This window comes from Coregonus lavaretus, assembly GCF_964263955.1.
Source record: "Coregonus lavaretus genome assembly, contig: HAP1_SCAFFOLD_320, whole genome shotgun sequence".
Taxonomy (NCBI): domain Eukaryota; kingdom Metazoa; phylum Chordata; class Actinopteri; order Salmoniformes; family Salmonidae; genus Coregonus; species Coregonus lavaretus.
Window position 1 is genome coordinate 58,593 of NW_028159255.1, and position 21,590 is coordinate 80,182.

General features: G+C 45.2%; 1 protein-coding gene across 1 annotated transcript in view; it reads right to left on the reverse strand.

Annotated features, from left to right (window-relative positions):
* LOC311123106 (G patch domain-containing protein 1-like) overlaps window positions 1-19,526 on the reverse strand; it is a 34,813-nt gene extending 15,287 nt beyond the window's left edge. Inside the window, exons 1-7 of the mRNA XM_084197380.1 lie at window positions 19,440-19,526; window positions 14,799-14,933; window positions 13,556-13,641; window positions 9,486-9,646; window positions 9,150-9,247; window positions 8,944-9,002; window positions 7,556-7,804 (exon numbers count right to left, since the gene is read on the reverse strand). Of these exons, the coding sequence (XP_084053506.1) occupies window positions 7,556-7,804; window positions 8,944-9,002; window positions 9,150-9,247; window positions 9,486-9,646; window positions 13,556-13,641; window positions 14,799-14,933; window positions 19,440-19,509 (858 nt within the window). The 5' untranslated portion in view covers window positions 19,510-19,526. The remainder of the gene's footprint in view (window positions 1-7,555; window positions 7,805-8,943; window positions 9,003-9,149; window positions 9,248-9,485; window positions 9,647-13,555; window positions 13,642-14,798; window positions 14,934-19,439) is intronic.
* Between the last annotated feature and the right edge of the window lie 2,064 nt (window positions 19,527-21,590).

Here is a 21,590-nt window from a genome sequence, read left to right on the forward strand (position 1 = left end):
CTAGAACAAGCATCTCTGTTTTGTCCGAGTTTAAAAGTAAAAAGTTTTCAGCCATCCACTTCCTTATGTCTGAAACACAGGCTTCTAGCGAGGGCAATTTTGGGGCTTCACCATGCTTCATTGAAATGTACAGCTGTGTGTCATCCGCATAGCAGTGAAAGTTAACATTATGTTTTCGAATAACATCCCCAAGAGGTAAAATATATAGTGAAAACAATAGTGGTCCTAAAACGGAACCTTGAGGAACACCGAAATGTACAGTTGATTTGTCGGAGGACAGACCATTCACAGAGACAAACTGATATCTTTCCGACAGGTAGGATCTAAACCAGGCCAGAACTTGTCCGTGTAGACCAATTTGGGTTTCCAGTCTCTCCAAAAGAATGTGGTGATCGATGGTGTCAAAGGCAGCACTAAGGTCTAGTAGCACGAGGACAGATGCAGAGCCTCGGTCTGACGCCATTAAAAGGTCATTTACCACCTTCACAAGTGCAGTCTCAGTGCTATGATGGGGTCTAAAACCAGACTGAAGCATTTCGTATACATTGTTTGTCTTCAGAAAGGCAGTGAGTTGCTGCGCAACAGCTTTTTCTAAAATTTTTGAGAGGAATGGAAGATTCGATATAGGCCGATAGTTTTTTATATTTTCCGGGTCAAGGTTTGGCTTTTTCAAGAGAGGCTTTATCACTGCCACTTTTAGTGAGTTTGGTACACATCCGGTGGATAGAGAGCTGTTTATTATGTTCAACATAGGAGGGCCAAGCACAGGAAGCAGCTCCTTCAGCAGTTTAGTAGGAATAGGATCCAGTATGCAGCTTGAAGGTTTAGAGGCCATGATTATTTTCATCATTGTGTCAAGAGATATAGTACTAAAACACTTAAGTGTCTCTCCCGATCCCAGGCCCTCGCAGAGCTGTGCAGATCCAGGACAGCTAAGCCCTGGAGGAATACGCAGATTCAAAGAGGAGTCCGTAATTTGCTTTCTAATGGTCATGATCTTTTCCTCAAAGAAGTTCATGAATTTATCACTGCTGAAGTGAAAGCCATCCTCTCTTGGGGAATGCTGCTGTTTAGTTAGCTTTGCAACAGTATCAAAAAGAAATTTTGGATTGTTCTTATTTTCCTCGATTAAGTTGGAAAAGTAGGATGATCGAGCAGCAGTGAGGGCTCTTCGGTACTGCACGGTACTGTCTTTCCAAGCTAGTCGGAAGACTTCCAGTTTGGTGTGGCGCCATTTCCGTTCCAATTTCCTGGAAGCTTGCTTCAAAGCTCGGGTATTTTCTGTATACCAGGGAGCTAGTTTCTTATGACAAATGTTTTTCGTTTTTAGGGGTGCAACTGCATCTAGGGTATTGCGCAAGGTTAAATTGAGTTCCTCAGTTAAGTGGTTAACTGATTTTTGTCCTCTGACGTCCTTGGGTAGGCAGAAGGAGTCTGGAAGGGCATCAATGAATTTTTGTGTTGTCTGAGAATTTATAGCACGACTTTTGATGCTCCTTGGTTGGGGTCTGAGCAGATTATTTGTTGCGATTGCAAACGTAATAAAATGGTGGTCCGATAGTCCAGGATTTTGTGGAAAAACATTAAGATCTACAACATTTATTCCATGGGACAAAACTAGGTCCAGAGTATGACTGTGGCAGTGAGTAGGTCCAGAGACATGTTGGACAAAACCCACTGAGTCGATAATGGCTCCGAAAGACTTTTGGAGTGGGTCTGTGGACTTCTCCATGTGAATATTAAAATCACCAAAAATTAGAATATGATCTGCTATGACTACAAGGTCTGATAGGAATTCAGGAAACTCAGAGAGGAACGCTGTATATGGCCCAGGAGGCCTGTAAACAGTAGCTATAAAAAGTGATTGAGTAGGCTGCATAGATTTCATGACTAGAAGCTCAAAAGATGAAAACGCCATATTTTTTTTTGTAAATTGAAATTTGCTATCGTAAATGTTAGCAACACCTCCGCCTTTGCGGGATGCACGGGGAATATGGTCACTAGTGTAACCAGGAGGTGAGGCCTCATTTAACACAGCAAATTCATCAGGCTTAAGCCATGTTTCAGTCAGGCCAATCACATCAAGATTATGATCAGTGATTAGTTCATTGACTATGACTGCCTTTGAAGTGAGGGATCTAACATTAAGTAACCCTATTTTGAGATGTGAGGTATCACGATCTCTTTCAATAATGGCAGGAATGGAGGAGGTCTTTATCCTAATAAGATTGCTAGGGTGAACACCGCCATGTTTAGTTTTGCCCAACCTAGATCGAGGCACAGACACAGTCTCAATGGGTATGGCTGAGCTGACTACACTGACTGTGCTATTGGCAGACTCCACTAAGCTGGCAGGTTGGCTAACAGCCTGCTGCCTGGCCTGCACCCTATTTCACTGTGGGGCTAGAGGAGTTAGAGCCCTATCTATGTTGGTAGATAAGATGAGAGCACCCCTCCAGCTAGGATGGAGTCCGTCACTCCTCAGCAGGTCAGGCTTGGTCCTGTTTGTGGGTGAGTCCCAGAAAGAGGGCCAATTATCCACAAATGTTATCTTTTGGGAGGGGCAGAAAACAGTTTTCAACCAGCGATTAAGTGCTGAGACTCTGCTGTAGAGCTCGTCACTTCCCCTAACTGGGAGGGGGCCAGAGACAATTACTCGATGCCGACACATCTTTCTAGCTGATTTACACGCTGAAGCTATGTTGCACTTGGTGACCTCTGACTGTTTCATCCTAACATCGTTGGTGCCGACGTGGATAACAATATCTCTATACTCTCTACACTCGCCAGTTTTAGCTTTAGCCAGCACCATCTTTAGATTAGCCTTAACGTCGGTAGCCCTGCCCCCTGGTAAACAGTGTATGATCGCTGGGTGATTCGTTTTAAGTCTAATACTGCGGGTAATGGAGTCGCCAATGACTAGGGTTTTCAATTTGTCAGAGCTAATGGTGGGAGCCTTCGGAGTCTCAGACCCCGTAACGGGAGGAGTAGAGACTAGAGAAGACTCAGACTCAGACTCCGACTCGCTACATAATGGGGAAAACCGGTTGAAGGTTTCTGTCGGCTGAATGAGCGACACCGGTTGAGCATTCCAACAGTATTTCCCTCCAGAAGCCATGAGAAAGTTGTCCGGCTGCGGGGACTGTGCGGGGGGATTTATACTGACGTTACTGTCTGTACTTACTGGTGGCACAGACGCTGTTTCTTCCTTTCCTACACTGATATTACCCTTGCCTAACGATTGCGTCTGAAGCTGGGCTTGTAGCACAGCTATTCTCGCCGTAAGGCGAGAATTCTCCTGTATATTATGAGTACAGCGACTGCAATTAGAAGACATCATGTTAATGTTACTACTTAGCTTCGGCTGTTGAAGATGTTGATGAACCATGTCCAGATAAAGCGTCCGGAGTGAAAAAGTTGAATAAGGGAAAAAAGTTGCGATGGAAAAAAGGAAAATAACGTAAAGTTGGCAGCTAAAACGCACAGGAAAATGACTCTTCTGTCTCGGGATAAACGTCCGGGGTGAAAAAGTTTAACGAAAAAAGATGAGTGAGGACAAAACTAAAAAGTTGGTAAATTTGTTGAACACAGAGATTGATTAAACGTTTATTAAAAGTAAAACGTGAATAGTTTGGCAGGTAGCCAAGTAGCAACAAACAGCACAGCAGTACGGAGACAATGCGGAAGCGTACTGACAACAGTCAGACAGTGTTTTCCCTACTATTAGAGTTGACAACAGTCAGACAGTGTTTTCTCTACTATTAAAGCTGACAACAGTCAGACAGTGTTTTCCCTACTATTAAAGCTGACAACAGTCAGACAGTGTTTTCCCTACTATTAGAGCTGACAACAGTCAGACAGTGTTTTCCCTACTATTAGAGCTGACAACAGTCAGACAGTGTTTTCCCTACTATTAGAGCTGACAACAGTCAGACAGTGTTTTCCATACTATTAGAGCTGACAACAGTCAGACAGTGTTTTCCCTACTATTAGAGCTGACAACAGTCAGACAGTGTTTTCCCTACTATTAGAGCTGACAACAGTCAGACAGTGTTTTCCCTACTATTAGAGCTGACAGTCAGACAGTGTTTCCCCTACTATTAGAGCTGACAACAGTCAGACAGTGTTTTCCCTACTATTAGAGCTGACAACAGTCAGACAGTGTTTTCCCTACTATTAGAGCTGACAACAGTCAGACAGTGTTTTCCCTACTATTAAAGCTGACAACAGTCAGACAGTGTTTTCCCTACTATTAGAGCTGACAACAGTCAGACAGTGTTTTCCCTACTATTAAAGCTGACAACAGTCAGACAGTGTTTCCCTACTATTAGAGTTGACACAACAGTCAGACAGTGTTTTCCCTACTATTAAAGCTGACAACAGTCAGACAGTGTTTTCCCTACTATTAGAGTTGACACAACAGTCAGACAGTGTTTTCCCTACTATTAGAGTTGACACAACAGTCAGACAGTGTTTTCCCTACTATTAGAGTTGACACAACAGTCAGACAGTGTTTTCCCTACTATTAAAGCTGACGCAACAGTCAGACAGTGTTTTCCCTACTATTAGAGCTGACGCAACAGTCAGACAGTGTTTTCCCTACTATTAGAGCTGACGCAACAGTCAGACAGTGTTTTCCCTACTATTAGAGCTGACAACAGTCAGACAGTGTTTTCCCTACTATTAGAGCTGACAACAGTCAGACAGTGTTTTCCCTACTATTAGAGCTGACAACAGTCAGACAGTGTTTTCCCTACTATTAGAGCTGACAACAGTCAGACAGTGTTTTCCCTACTATTAAAGCTGACAACAGTAGGACAGTGTTTTCCCTACTATTAGAGCTGACAACAGTCAGACAGTGTTTTCCCTACTATTAGAGCTGACAACAGTCAGACAGTGTTTTCCCTACTATTAGAGCTGACAACAGTCAGACAGTGTTTTCCCTACTATTAGAGTTGACAAAACAGTCAGACAGTGTTTTCCCTACTATTAAAGCTGACAACAGTCAGACAGTGTTTTCCCTACTATTAGAGCTGACAACAGTCAGACAGTGTTTTCCCTACTATTAAAGCTGACAACAGTCAGACAGTGTTTTCCCTACTATTAGAGCTGACGCAACAGTCAGACAGTGTTTTCCCTACTATTAAAGCTGACAACAGTCAGACAGTGTTTTCCCTACTATTAGAGCTGACAACAGTCAGACAGTGTTTTCCCTACTATTAGAGCTGACAACAGTCAGACAGTGTTTTCCCTACTATTAGAGCTGACAACAGTCAGACAGTGTTTTCCCTACTATTAGAGCTGACGCAACAGTCAGACAGTGTTTTCCCTACTATTAAAGCTGACAACAGTCAGACAGTGTTTTCCCTACTATTAGAGCTGACAACAGTCAGACAGTGTTTTCCCTACTATTAGAGCTGACAACAGTCAGACAGTGTTTTCCCTACTATTAGAGCTGACAACAGTCAGACAGTGTTTTCCCTACTATTAGAGCTGACAACAGTCAGACAGTGTTTTCCCTACTATTAGAGCTGACAACAGTCAGACAGTGTTTTCCCTACTATTAGAGCTGACACAACAGTCAGACAGTGTTTTCCCTACTATTAAAGCTGACAACAGTCAGACAGTGTTTTCCCTACTATTAGAGCTGACAACAGTCAGACAGTGTTTTCCCTACTATTAGAGCTGACACAACAGCCAGACAGTGTTTTCCCTACTATTAGAGCTGACAACAGTCAGACAGTGTTTTCCCTACTATTAAAGCTGACAACAGTCAGACAGTGTTTTCCCTACTATTAGAGTTGACACAACAGTCAGACAGTGTTTTCCCTACTATTAGAGCTGACAACAGTCAGACAGTGTTTTCCCTACTATTAGAGCTGATGCAACAGTCAGACAGTGTTTTCCCTACTATTAGAGCTGACGCAACAGTCAGACAGTGTTTTCCCTACTATTAGAGCTGACAACAGTCAGACAGTGTTTTCCCTACTATTAGAGCTGACAACAGCCAGACAGTGTTTTCCCTACTATAAGAGCTGACAACAGTCAGACAGTGTTTTCCCTACTATTAGAGCTGACAACAGTCAGACAGTGTTTTCCCTACTATTAGAGCTGACAACAGTCAGACAGTGTTTTCCCTACTATTAGAGCTGACAACAGTCAGACAGTGTTTTCCCTACTATTAGAGCTGACAACAGTCAGACAGTGTTTTCCCTACTATTAGAGCTGACAACAGTCAGACAGTGTTTTCCCTACTATTAGAGCTGACAACAGTCAGACAGTGTTTTCCCTACTATTAGAGCTGACAACAGTCAGACAGTGTTTTCCCTACTATTAGAGCTGACAACAGTCAGACAGTGTTTTCCCTACTATTAGAGCTGACAACAGTCAGACAGTGTTTTCCCTACTATTAGAGCTGACAACAGTCAGACAGTGTTTTCCCTACTATTAGAGCTGACACAACAGTCAGACAGTGTTTTCCCTACTATTAAAGCTGACAACAGTCAGACAGTGTTTTCCCTACTATTAGAGCTGACAACAGTCAGACAGTGTTTTCCCTACTATTAGAGCTGACACAACAGCCAGACAGTGTTTTCCCTACTATTAGAGCTGACAACAGTCAGACAGTGTTTTCCCTACTATTAAAGCTGACAACAGTCAGACAGTGTTTTCCCTACTATTAGAGTTGACACAACAGTCAGACAGTGTTTTCCCTACTATTAGAGCTGACAACAGTCAGACAGTGTTTTCCCTACTATTAGAGCTGATGCAACAGTCAGACAGTGTTTTCCCTACTATTAGAGCTGACGCAACAGTCAGACAGTGTTTTCCCTACTATTAGAGCTGACAACAGTCAGACAGTGTTTTCCCTACTATTAGAGCTGACAACAGCCAGACAGTGTTTTCCCTACTATAAGAGCTGACAACAGTCAGACAGTGTTTTCCCTACTATTAGAGCTGACAACAGTCAGACAGTGTTTTCCCTACTATTAGAGCTGACAACAGTCAGACAGTGTTTTCCCTACTATTAGAGCTGACAACAGTCAGACAGTGTTTTCCCTACTATTAGAGCTGACAACAGTCAGACAGTGTTTTCCCTACTATTAGAGCTGACAACAGTCAGACAGTGTTTTCCCTACTATAAGAGCTGACAACAGTCAGACAGTGTTTTCCCTACTATTAGAGTTGACACAACAGTCAGACAGTGTTTTCCCTACTATTAGAGCTGACAACAGTCAGACAGTGTTTTCCCTACTATTAGACCTGACAACAGTCAGACAGTGTTTTCCCTACTATTAGAGCTGACAACAGTCAGACAGTGTTTTCCCTACTATTAGAGTTGACACAACAGTCAGACAGTGTTTTCCCTACTATTAGAGCTGACAACAGTCAGACAGTGTTTTCCCTACTATTAGAGCTGACAACAGTCAGACAGTGTTTTCCCTACTATTAGAGTTGACAACAGTCAGACAGTGTTTTCCCTACTATTACAAGCAGAGTACCAGTCACAGACCTGAACTACTAAACAAACAATGAGAGACACCCGTATGCCTACCTGTCCTGCCACTCCTCCCCTGCGTCTCTGTCCCTTCTTGTCCTCTCCAAACAGGTTGGTGGTCCTGTCTGAGTCCATGGTGAACAGGTTGATGTTTCCCGCCCCGGGACCTCCCCTGAGGGCCGCCAGGGGGTTCAGACCCCGGTACCCCAGACCATGGAGGTCCACTTTAGGGGTGAAGTCTATAGGGGTCACGTCTTTAGGAGCGAAGGTCACATTCTCAGGGACGAACTCATCATCCTCCTCGTCCTGCGGTTTAACAGTAGGGAATGGATCAATCAATCACATTTATCTTTCCAATGATGGGTAGGGGGTAAATGTTAAGTCGCCTATTTAGGGGACATTCGTTATAATTTGATTGTTTTATCAAGGTATATCAAGGTAATTAGCTTATAAATACAATTCTGTAAGGCCAATTCGCTTCGTGATTGTTCTGGCTGACAGCCCCCGCTTCCCTGCTTCAATTCAGTTGGCCTCGGGTGACATATCCACAGCCATTGGAGGCTCGGGGGGTCCCGCCTTAACACTAATTTTCTGATCGGACTGTTAATATCGCTGCTAAGCTGAGTCTACTGCAGCGATAGGAAGTAGTTCCCTTTGTTCTACAACACACGTCCATTCATATCGAATGGAAAGGTAAAAAAAACATGTGAAATCACTGAGGGACAAAACTTTATATTAGATTAAAGCTGAGACTGATGAATCCGTAGAGTCGCCAGCCAACTCTGTGTTACGTTCACAGGGGAAGAGACAGCAACGAATTAAAGCAGTGCACCGGGAAATCAGTCGGCTTTTCCCTGACCGCTAGTTATATAGACAGTTACAACATTAATAATGCATCTGAAACCTTCTAGCATGTTCTAGCTTGTTATATCTTCTTATAGTGGTGGTCCTGTATGGCTCAGTTGGTTGATTGTGCATGGTGCTTGCACCGCCAGGGTTGTCGGTTTGATTCCCAGGGCCACCTGGCATATATTATTATTATAATATGATTATTCTTCTAGCATGTCAGTTGTAAAGTTGATTGTGACGTAGATCATTAACCAAAAAATGCAAGCCGTGTTCCCCCATTTTTCACGAATAGGTTGTTCATAGCAAATTACATTTGAAAATGAAAATCTAGGATGTAGTGTTTTCATACTATTTACTATAGCAGCGCATACTAGTGCAAAAAGTCCATACAAATCATAGATAAATAATTAATCAAATAAATACGAGCTTTCTAACAGAATAGGGCATTAGTAGGTTCTGTTCATGGCCCTCTCATGAAGATATGTTTTATACAGCCATCCATCTAACATTAAACGTTCTTAATGTAGAGCTGGACTCTAGTTTTAAGAGCAGGTGACGAGATGCGAAACAATATGAATATTCTGAGGAATGGCTACCCGTGATTCTGATGAACCGTCGGGAGGCAAGGCAGAGCCGAACACCCTTGTTGCAGGATCTGGAATCGAGAAAGAACCATTTTAGAATGATTTTATTCACAAGTAAAATCCTACTTTGTGAGAGTAGAGTCCATCTGTACAGTCTATAACACGTATTAGCCTACAACATTAACTGCTTTGAAAAGTCGGTGGCAAGTGCAACCCACCTGCTTCCTGCTTGCACAGTCTCCTCTTCACCCTTGGCCCAACCCCCTGGCCATCCTTCCAGCCCATCCTCCTCAGTAGCTCCACCCCCATGGAGGACCTGCCAGGTGTAAACAAGGTCAGTCAGCCTAGCAGCAATATGAGGCAAACCGCAACTACATTTAGCTAGTTGAACACCAGGGGCTGTGTCAAAGATCTAGGATCAGTTAGGCCAATTGAGATCATAATGAATCATTACCATGGACAGAGACGACCTGATTCTAGAAAACCACTCCTACCGTTAAGACACTTGATACATACGGGGCCCCAGAGTGACCACATCAAGTCTGTTCAGTTACCTAGCCGGAGCCACCAGGTCTTCCAGGACAGTGTCCCCGGGGATAGGGGCTGAAAGAGAGGTGATGGCTCTGGCCTTGTCCCCGATCAGATCCTTCCTGCCTGAGGCAAAGTCAGCCGTAGTGATGATCTGTCTGGGGGCGATGCCGTGCTCACCCAGGTCCTGAGGAGATAAAAACACGTGTTACATCCCATGTTGTACAATCATGTTGGTCCAGGAGGGAAATGGTTGCTGTCCTGAGAATGTTCTTCTTTACATTTACGTCATTTAGCAGACGCTCTTATCCAGAGCGACTTACATTATTCTTTTTTTTCTTTTTTCATACTGGCCCCCCATGGGAATCGAACCCACAACCCTGGCGTTGCAAACGCCATGCTCTACCAACTGAGCTACCTCCCTGCCAGCCATTCCCTCCCCTACCCTGGACGACGCTGGGCCAATTGTGCGCCGCCCCATTGGTCTCCCGGTTGCGGCCGGCTACAGCAGAGCCTGGATTCGAACCAGGATCTCTAGTGGCACAGCTAGCACTGCGATGATGTGCCTTAGACCACTGCACCACTCGTTGTGGTCTCTAGAATATATAATGTGTTCCCTTTCAGATTCTAGGTACCTCCTCATCCACGCTGTGGTCTCTAGAATATATAATGTGTTCTCTTTCCCAGGGACCTCCTCATCCACGCTGTGGTCTCTAGAATATATAATGTGTTCCCTTTCAGATTCCAGGGACCTCCTCATCCACGCTGTGGTCTCTAGAATATATAATGTGTTCCCTTTCAGATTCCAGGTACCTCCTCATCCACGCTGTGGTCTCTAGAATATATAATGTGTTCCCTTTCAGATTCCAGGTACCTCCTCATCCACGCTGTGGTCTCTAGAATATATAATGTGTTCCCTTTCAGATTCCAGGTACCTCCTCATCCACGCTGTGGTCTCTAGAATATATAATGTGTTCTCTTTCAGATTCTAGGTACCTCCTCATCCACGCTGTGGTCTCTAGAATATATAATGTGTTCCCTTTCAGATTCTAGGTACCTCCTCAACCACGCTGTGGTCTCTAGAATATATAATGTGTTCCCTTTCAGATTCCAGGTACCTCCTCAACCACGCTGTGGTCTCTAGAATATATGTGTTCTCTTTCAGATTCCAGGTACCTCCTCATCCACGCTGTGGTCTCTAGAATATATAATGTGTTCCCTTTCAGATTCTAGGTACCTCCTCATCCACGCTGTGGTCTCTAGAATATATAATGTGTTCCCTTTCAGATTCCAGGTACCTCCTCATCCACGCTGTGGTCTCTAGAATATATAATGTATTCTCTTTCAGATTCCAGGTACCTCCTCATCCACGCTGTGGTCTCTAGAATATATGTGTTCTCTTTCAGATTCCAGGTACCTCCTCATCCACGCTGTGGTCTCTAGAATATATAATGTGTTCCCTTTCAGATTCTAGGGACCTCCTCATCCACGCTGTGGTCTCTAGAATATATAATGTGTTCTCTTTCAGATTCCAGGTACCTCCTCATCCACGCTGTGGTCTCTAGAATATATAATGTGTTCCCTTTCAGATTCTAGGGACCTCCTCATCCACGCTGTGGTCTCTAGAATATATAATGTGTTCCCTTTCAGATTCCAGGGACCTCCTCATCCACGCTGTGGTCTCTGGAATATATAATGTGTTCCCTTTCAGATTCTAGGGACCTCCTCATCCACGCTGTGGTCTCTAGAATATATAATGTGTTCCCTTTCAGATTCCAGGGACCTCCTCAACCACGCTGTGGTCTCTAGAATATATAATGTGTTCTCTTTCAGATGCTAGGGACCTCCTCAACCATGACATGAAAGGGAAATACAGTGGGGGAAAAAAGTATTTAGTCAGCCACCAATTGTGCAAGTTCTCCCACTTAAAAAGATGAGAGAGGCCTGTAATTTTCATCATAGGTACACGTCAACTATGACAGACAAATTGAGAAAGAAAAATCCTGAAAATCACATTGTAGGATTTTTTATGAATTTACAGTGGGGAAAAAAAGTATTTAGTCAGCCACCAATTGTGCAAGATCTCCCACTTAAAAAGATGAGCGAGGCCTGTAATTTTCATCATAGGTACACGTCAACTATGAAAGACAAAATTAGAAAAAAAAATCCAGAAAATCACATTGTAGGATTTTTTATGAATTTATTTGCAAATTATGGTGGAAAATAAGTATTTGGTCAATAACAAAAGTTTCTCAATACTTTGTTATATACCCTTTGTTGGCAATGACACAGGTCAAACGTTTTCTGTAAGTCTTCACAAGGTTTTCACACACTGTTGCTGGTATTTTGGCCCATTCCTCCATGCAGATCTCCTCTAGAGCAGTTATGTTTTGGGGCTGTCGCTGGGCAACACAGACTTTCAACTCCCTCCAAAGATTTTCTATGGGGTTGGGATCTGGAGACTGGCTAGGCCACTCCAGGACCTTGAAATGCTTCTTACAAAGCCACTCCTTCGTTGCCCGGGCGGTGTGTTTGGGATCATTGTCATGCTGAAAGACCCAGCCACGTTTCATCTTCAATGCCCTTGCTTATAGAAGGAGGTTTTCACTCAAAATCTCACGATACATAGCCCCATTCATTCTTTCCTTTACACGGATCAGTCGTCCTGGTCCCTTTGCAGAAAAACAGCCCCAAAGCATGATGTTTCCACCCCCATGCTTCACAGTAGGTATGGTGTTCTTTGGATGCAACTCAGCATTCTTTGTCCTCCAAACACGACGAGTTGAGTTTTTACCTAAAAGTTCTATTTTGGTTTCATCTGACCATATGACCTCTTCTGGATCATCCAAATGCACTCTAGCAAACTTCAGACGGCCTGGACATGTACTGGCTTAAGCAGGGGGACACGTCTGGCACTGCAGGATTTGAGTCCCTGGCGGCGTAGTGTGTTACTGATGGTTGGCTTTGTTACTTTGGTCCCAGCTCTCTGCAGGTCATTCACTAGGTCCCCCTGTGTGGTTCTGGGATTTTTGCTCACCGTTCTTGTGATCATTTTGACCCCACAGGGTGAGATCTTGCGTGGAGCCCCAGATCGAGGGAGATTATCAGTGGTCTTGTATGTCTTCCATTTCCTAATAATTGCTCCCACAGTTGATTTCTTCAAACCAAGCTGCTTACCTATTGCAGATTCAGTCTTCCCAGCCTGGTGCAGGTCTACAATTTTGTTTATGGTGTCATTTGACAGCTCTTTGGTCTTGGCCATAGTGGAGTTTGGAGTGTGACTGTTTGAGGTTGTGGACAGGTGTCTTTTATACTGATAACAAGTTCAAACAGGTGCCATTAATACAGGTAACGAGTGGAGGACAGAGGAGCCTCTTAAAGAAGAAGTTACAGGTCTGTGAGAGACAGAAATCTTGCTTGTTTGTAGGTGACCAAATACTTATTTTCCACCATCGTGAGATTTTGAGTGAAAACCTCCTTCCATCAGCAAGGGCATTGAAGATGAAACGTGGCTGGGTCTTTCAGCATGACAATGATCCCAAACACACCGCCCGGGCAACGAAGGAGTGGCTTCGTAAGAAGCATTTCAAGGTCCTGAAGTGGCTTAGCCAGTCTCCAGATCTCAATGCCATAGACAATCTTTGGAGGGAGTTGAAAGTCCGTGTTGCCCAGCGACAGCCCCAAAACATCACTGCTCTAGAGGAGATCTGCATGGAGGAATGGGCCAAAATACCAGCAACAGTGTGTGAAAACCTTGTGAAGACTTACAGAAAACGTTTGACCTGTGTCATTGCCAACAAAGGGTATATAACAAAGTATTGAGAAACTTTTGTTATTGACCAAATACTTATTTTCCACCATAATTTGCAAATAAATTCATAAAAAATCCTACAATGTGATTTTCTGGAAAAAAAAATCTCATTTTGTCTGTCATAGTTGACGTGTACCTATGATGAAAATTACAGGCCTCTCTCATCTTTTTAAGTGGGAGAACTTGCACAATTGGTGGCTGACTAAATACTTTTTTCCCCCACTGTAGTTAGTGTGATCAGTCCTGTTGTTGATGAGATAATATGAGGATGTTTTGCAGGGCTACCTCCTCATCCATGAAGTCCTCCGGCCTGGCGTTCTGTCTGCCCGCTTTCTGCTGCCTGGATGATACAAATGTTGATGGTGTCCACCCTGCAATGGGAATCAATCAGTGATTCATACAGTTACATATAGCAATATTTTTGGGGATGAATATATTATATCGATATTTTACTCCAATTATCAATTTGTAAAAATAAAAAAAAATCTACATCAAAAAGGTAGGTAGCGTTAGCTAGCACTAGTCCAAAGTCCAGTATTTTTCATCCAACAGTTTGTTCTCCATCTTCTTTTTAAATAGTGAGCCAACATGTTTTCAGCACTTATATTTCCATGACCGATGAAAACCCATTTTCTCATGGCTCTCTCATCTCTCTACAGCAGACATACAGTGAGCAATACGTTTGGAACATCAAATAGCAATAAAATGGCAGTATTGAATTACAATACATATACAATCCCAACACATATAGAATCGTGAGAATCGCTCAGTCCCTCAGTATGGTGATAATATGGTATGGTGAGGTCCCTCAGTATGGTGATAATATGGTATGGTGAGGTCCCTCAGTATGGTGATAATATGGTATGGTGAGGTCCCTCAGTATGGTGATAATATGGTTTGGTGAGGTCCCTCAGTATAGTGATAATATGGTATGGTGAGGTCCCTCAGTATGGTGATAATATGGTATGGTGAGGTCCCTCAGTATGGTGATAATATGGTATGGTGAGGTCCCTCAGTATGGTGATAATATGGTATGGTGAGGTCCCTCAGTATGGTGATAATATGGTATGGTGAGGTCCCTCAGTATGGTGATAATATGGTATGGTGAGGTCCCTCAGTATGGTGATAATATGGTATGGTGAGGTCCCTCAGTATGGTGATAATATGGTATGGTGAGGTCCCTCAGTGTGGTGATAATATGGTATGGTGAGGTCCCTCAGTATGGTGATAATATGGTGAGGTCCCTCAGTATGGTGATAATATGGTATGGTGAGGTCCCTCAGTATGGTGATAATATGGTATGGTGAGGTCCCTCAGTATGGTGATAATATGGTATGAACTCCCAGCCCTAGAAAGAAGCCGGTTAAACGTCACATGATCACATTAATAGGCCTACATGCTACTCTCTGTCTGTCTGAGTGAGTGAGTGAGTGAGTGAGTGTGAGAGAGAGAAAGAGAGAGATAGTGTGTGAGTAATTGTGTGTGTGTGTGTGTGAGAGTTCCACTCCTTTGCCACAGCATGACCAACCTTCTTTGGTGCCCACGGTGTTGAAGTACCCAGCAGAGAATCCTCCGGTGAAGGCTCCATGGAACCTCTGGTAGCGACCTTTCTCATCCTTCACGGTCTGCTCGTGCACCGGGATAGGCTTCCTCAGAGGCTCATCTACACAAGTGATCAAAACATCAGCAGCAATGATATTGTAGAGTAACACTTGCTACTGGGAAAGTAGCTGGTTAGGAAATGCCCTTTTTTAGAAGCACTAGACAAAGAAGTGACATCAAAACTACAAGACACTATCTCTGATTTCTGTAGACCAGAACCAGGTCGACCAGAAAGAGAAATGATTGCCCAAATAGGTCGACGAGCTACCTGTTTGCTTAGTGGCATTTTCCCATGTCGGAAGGTATATCCATAATCATTAGATGGTTCTTATTAATTCTGCATCACTTACATTACCGAGAAGTTTACAAGAAAGTATTAAATCCAGTTTTCAGACGCTACCCTACATGGATGATGTGTTCTCGCCAGAGACGGAAGTGGAAGTGAGACATCCCACTCCCTCATTTGTTCTGGTTCATGTACAGCCAATGAACTAAGCAGACCAGACCCAGCCAATAGGGAGACATATCAGGTTACACAGGATGAATAGTGGCAGGTTGGTGAAATTACATTTAGAATTAGAAGCTAAGTACTAGCTAGTGTGTACTAGCTAGATAGCTTGCTGCACAAGCAACAGTGGTTAACATAACACCCTGGACCAGAGCCGACTGATATTCGCCTAGCACACTGACGCCCTGGACCAGAGCTAGTGAGCCGACTGATATTCGCCTACCACGCTGACGCCCTGGACCAGAGCTAGTGAGCTGATATGTTCCTAGCACGCTGACGCCCTGGACCAGAGCTAGTGAGCTGATTTGTTCCTAGCACGCTGACGCCCTGGACCAGAGCTAGTGAGCTGATATGTTCCTACCACGCTGACGCCCTGGACCAGAGCTAGTGAGCTGATATGTTCCTAGCACGCTGACGCCCTGGACCAGAGCTAGTGAGCTGATATGTTCCTAGCACGCTGACGCCCTGGACCAGAGCTAGTGAGCTGATTTGTTCCTAGCACGCTGACGCCCTGGACCAGAGCTAGTGAGCTGATATGTTCCTAGCACGCTGACGCCCTGGACCAGAGCTAGTGAGCTGATATGTCCCTAGCACGCTGACGCCCTGGACCAGAGCTAGTGAGCTGATATGTTCCTAGCACGCTGACGCCCTGGACCAGAGCTAGTGAGCTGATATGTCCCTAGCACGCTGACGCCCTGGACCAGAGCTAGTGAGCTGATATGTCCCTAGCACGCTGACGCCCTGGACCAGAGCTAGTGAGCTGATATGTTCCTAGCACGCTGACGCCCTGGACCAGAGCTAGTGAGCTGATATGTCCCTAGCACGCTGACGCCCTGGACCAGAGCTAGTGAGCTGATATGTCCCTAGCACGCTGACGCCCTGGACCAGAGCTAGTGAGCTGATATGTCCCTAGCACGCTGACGCCCTGGACCAGAGCTAGTGAGCTGATATGTTCCTAGCACGCTGACGCCCTGGACCAGAGCTAGTGAGCTGATATGTTCCTAGCACGCTGACGCCCTGGACCAGAGCTAGTGAGCTGATATGTCCCTAGCACGCTGACGCCCTGGACCAGAGCTAGTGAGCTGATATGTTCCTAGCACGCTGACGCCCTGGACCAGAGCTAGTGAGCTGATATGTCCCTAGCACGCTGACGCCCTGGACCAGAGCTAGTGACTCATGCGATACACGCGACCAACAAAAGTCTACAGGTTGCGCGCGCACATACCATCTGACACGCAGAAATACCATCTGACACGCAGAAATACCATCTGACACGCAGAAATACCGTCTGACACGCAGAAATACCATCTGACACGCAGAAATACCGTCTGACACGCAGAAATACCATCTGACACGCAGAAATACCATCTGAGACGCAGAAATACCATCTGACACGCAGAAATACCATCTGACACGCAGAAATACCATCTGACACGCAGAAATACCATCTGACACGCAGAAATACCATCTGACACGCAGAAATACCATCTGAGACGCAGAAATACCATCTGACACGCAGAAATACCATCTGACACGCAGAAATACCATCTGACACGCAGAAATACCATCTGACACGCAGAAATACCATCTGACACGCAGAAATACCATCTGAGACGCAGAAATACCATCTGACACGCAGAAATACCATCTGACACGCAGAAATACCATCTGAGACGCAGAAATACCATCTGAGACGCAGAAATACCATCTGACACGCAGAAATACCATCTGACACGCAGAAATACCATCTGACACGCAGAAATACCATCTGACACGCAGAAATACCATCTGACACGCAGAAATACCATCTGACACGCAGAAATACCATCTGACACGCAGAAATACCATCTGAGACGCAGAAATACCATCTGACACGCAGAAATACCATCTGACACGCAGAAATACCATCTGAGACGCAGAAATACCATCTGAGACGCAGAAATACCATCTGACACGCAGAAATACCATCTGACACGCAGAAATACCATCTGACACGCAGAAATACCATCTGACACGCAGAAATACCATCTGACACGCAGAAATACCATCTGACACGCAGAAATACCATCTGACACGCAGAAATACCATCTGACACGCAGAAATACCATCTGAGACGCAGAAATACCATCTGACACGCAGAAATACCATCTGACACGCAGAAATACCATCTGAGACGCAGAAATACCATCTGACACGCAGAAATACCATCTGAGATGCAGAAATACCATCTGAGACGCAGAAATACCATCTGACACGCAGAAATACCATCTGAGACGCAGAAATACCATCTGACACGCAGAAATACCATCTGACACGCAGAAATACCATCTGACACGCAGAAATACCATCTGAGACGCAGAAATACCATCTGACACACAGAAATACCATCTGACACGCAGAAATACCATCTGAGACGCAGAAATACCATCTGACACGCAGAAATACCATCTGACACGCAGAAATACCATCTGACACGCAGAAATACCATCTGAGATGCAGAAATACCATCTGACACGCAGAAATACCATCTGACACGCAGAAATACCATCTGACACGCAGAAATACCATCTGACACGCAGAAATACCATCTGAGATGCAGAAATACCATCTGACACGCAGAAATACCATCTGACACGCAGAAATACCATCTGACACGCAGAAATACCATCTGACACGCAGAAATACCGTCTGAGACGCAGAAATACCGTCTGACACGAACGGGCATGTGCTTTGAGAGTCGCAGACCAGGCGGCATCAGCGCACATCATCTATAGCTGGATGCTTCTCCAATAGGGTTTGGCTCCAGCAGTCATGTGTGGCTACGCAGTCATGAGTGAACAGGGAGTACAGGAGGGAACTAAGCACACACCCCTGAGGGGCCCCCGTGTTGAAGGTCAGCGTGGCAGATAATAATAATAATAATAATAATAATAATAATAAGCCATTTAGCAGACGCTTTTATCCAAAGCGATTTACAGTCATGCGTGCATACATTTTTTTGTGTGTGTACGGGTGGTCCCGGGGATCGAACCCACTACCTTGGCATTACAAGCGCAGTGCTCTACCAGCTGAGCTACAGAGGACCACGCTGATGTCTTGTTGTCTACCCTCACCACCTGGGGGCGTCCCATCAGGAAGTCCAGGATCCAGTTGCAGAGGGAGGTGTTCAATCCCAGGGTCCTTAGCTTAGTGATGAGTTTGTAGGGCACTATGGTGTTGAACGCTGAGCTGCAGTCAATGAACAGCATTCTCACGTAGGTGTTCCTTTTGTCCAAGTGGGAAAGGGCAATAGAGATGGTGGATCTGTTGGGGCGGTATTCGAATTGGATGGGGTCCAGGGTGTCTGGGATGATGATGTTGCAATGACCAGCCTTTCAAAGCATTTAATGGCTGCAGACGTGAGTGCTATGGGTCGGTAGTCATTTAGACAGGTTACCTTGGTGTTCTTTGGCACAGGGACTATGGTGGTCTGCTTGAAACATGTTGGTATTACAGACAGGGTCAGGGAGAGGTTGAAAATGTCAGCGCATGCTCTGACCGCGTCCTGGTAATCCGTCTGGCCTTGTGAATGTTAACACGTTTAAATGTTTTACTCACATTGGTTACGGAGAGCGAGTCGTCCGGAGTAGTATTTAAAAACCGAATTCAAGACATTATTGTGCACTGCTCGTTAATGTAAATTATGCCCAAATAATAGGAACAGTCTACAGATGACGGATATACTGTCCCTACCGACGTGGGGGAAAGTGTCGCTAAACTGCAGGGTACAGACGTGTCAGCGTGGCAAGCGATTAGAACTCGTCTAACGAATGGATCAATAAGGTCTTAGTTTGAGACGGGGTGTTTTACTGTTATGATTACTGCACTTACAAGTGATCAACTGTAAACCCTGTCTGTTGGGCTAAACGAGACCGTGCTAACATGGCTAACTAGCTAGCTTTAACAGAGACATGGAGGCGATACCAGCAACTCGTGGAGACCACTTTGACCATTCTTTCCCTCACAATAACTATTAAATGGCTGCATTAATGGCATATACAAAGTAGAAACGTATGTTACCTTCTTCCAGCGGTTCTAACGGGGTTCCAAAAGTAACAAAATCCTGGTCGCTATCACTGTCGGACGCCATGTTTACTATAACTACGGAAACTCGTTCCGTTCAAAATCACGCGCAGGCGCAATCAAATTGCGAACCGCTTATTCAAAGGTTAACTGAGTTTTACTCACTGGTCACTGCCTGTTGAATTTGGTAATAGATTAACTGAAATGTCCTGGAATTTATGCATTAATCGTGGAAGAGTTTTTATGTTCAATCAATTCAAGCTATGATCCTGTAATTACAACGAATTCAGCATTCAGCTTCATTGTAGGTTTCATAAGTTTGAGTGACATCTTGTGGTAACATTGCAAGCAGCTAGTGTGTGAGAGAGAGAGTGAGAGAGAGCTGGTGTGTGTTTAGTGTGTATGAAAGAAAGAGACAGAGAGACAGAGTTAGTGTGTGGGTGGATAAGCTGCTACCATCTCATTGAATGAAATTAATGGTTTAATTCCTCCAGCATGCTGAAAAGCAAAGCAGTGGCTATCAAATGTCCAGCCAGAGAGCACAATCCTCTGTCATTTGTTTTCTTTGAGCGCCAAATCATTGACATTCCCTCTGTTGTATATAAAAGCAGATACTGTCTTACAAAGAGCAAACTGTCTCCGTCAGCAGAAACCCATCCAGAATAAGACTCCAAAAAGCCCCCTGGACGCTGAATAAAACTTAATCCTCCCTTCTCTCTGCAACACAACCTCCTCCCCTCTAAATGTTAACTCTCTGTCTGCAGGGGGTAACCATGACCCTAACTGCCCTGTACGGCACTCAGGAGATAGCCATGACCCTAACTGCCCTGTACGGCACTCAGGAGATACCCATGACCCTAACTGCCCTGTAAGGCACTCAGGAGATAGCCATGACCCTAACTGCCCTGTACGGCACTCAGGAGATAGCCCTGACCCTAACTGCCCTGTACGGCACTCAGGAGATAGCCATGACCCTAACTGCCCTGTACGGCACTCAGGAGATAGCCCTGACCCTAACTGCCCTGTACGGCACTCAGGAGATAGCCATGACCCTAACTGCCCTGTACGGCACTCAGGAGATAGCCATGACACTAACTGCCCTGTACGGCACTCAGGAGATAGCCCTGACCCTAACTGCCCTGTACGGCACTCAGGAGATAGCCATGACCCTAACTGCCCTGTACGGCACTCAGGAGATAGCCATGACCCTAACTGCCCTGTACGGCACTCAGGAGATAGCCCTGACCCTAACTGCCCTGTACGGCACTCAGGAGATAGCCCTGACCCTAACTGCCCTGTAAGGCACTCAGGAGATAGCCCTGACCCTAACTGCCCTGTACGGCACTCAGGAGATAGCCCTGACCCTAACTGCCCTGTAAGGCACTCAGGAGATACCCATGACCCTAACTGCCCTGTACGGCACTCAGGAGATAGCCATGACCCTAACTGCCCTGTACGGCACTCAGGAGATAGCCATGACCCTAACTGCCCTGTAAGGCACTCAGGAGATAGCCATGACCCTAACTGCCCTGTAAGGCACTCAGGAGATAGCCCTGACCCTAACTGCCCTGTAAGGCACTCAGGAGATACCCATGACCCTAACTGCCCTGTACGGCACTCAGGAGATAGCCATGACCCTAACTGCCCTGTACGGCACTCAGGAGATAGCCATGACCCTAACTGCCCTGTAAGGCACTCAGGAGATAGCCATGACCCTAACTGCCCTGTAAGGCACTCAGGAGATAGCCCACTCATTTTGAGTGAAGCTCTGGCCAGCATCCCAAATGGCATCCTATTAGTTATATAGTGCACTATATCAGCCCCTTGCATGCATTCAGGGAACTTCTCTCAAACCTGCATTTTTTTTTACTAATATGAGTATCTTATCCTCACTGCTATAACCTTCCCCTCTCCACTGTGTCCAGATACCTGGTGTTGAGTCTGGACCCCACCATGACAGAGAGGGAGACAGAGGGATGAGTCTGGACCCCACCATGACAGAGAGGGAGACAGAGGGATGAGTCTGGACCCCACCTTGACAGAGAGGGAGACAGAGGGATGAGTCTGGACCCCCCCATGACAGAGAGGGAGACAGAGGGATGAGTCTGGACCCCACCATGACAGAGAGGGAGACAGAGGGATGAGTCT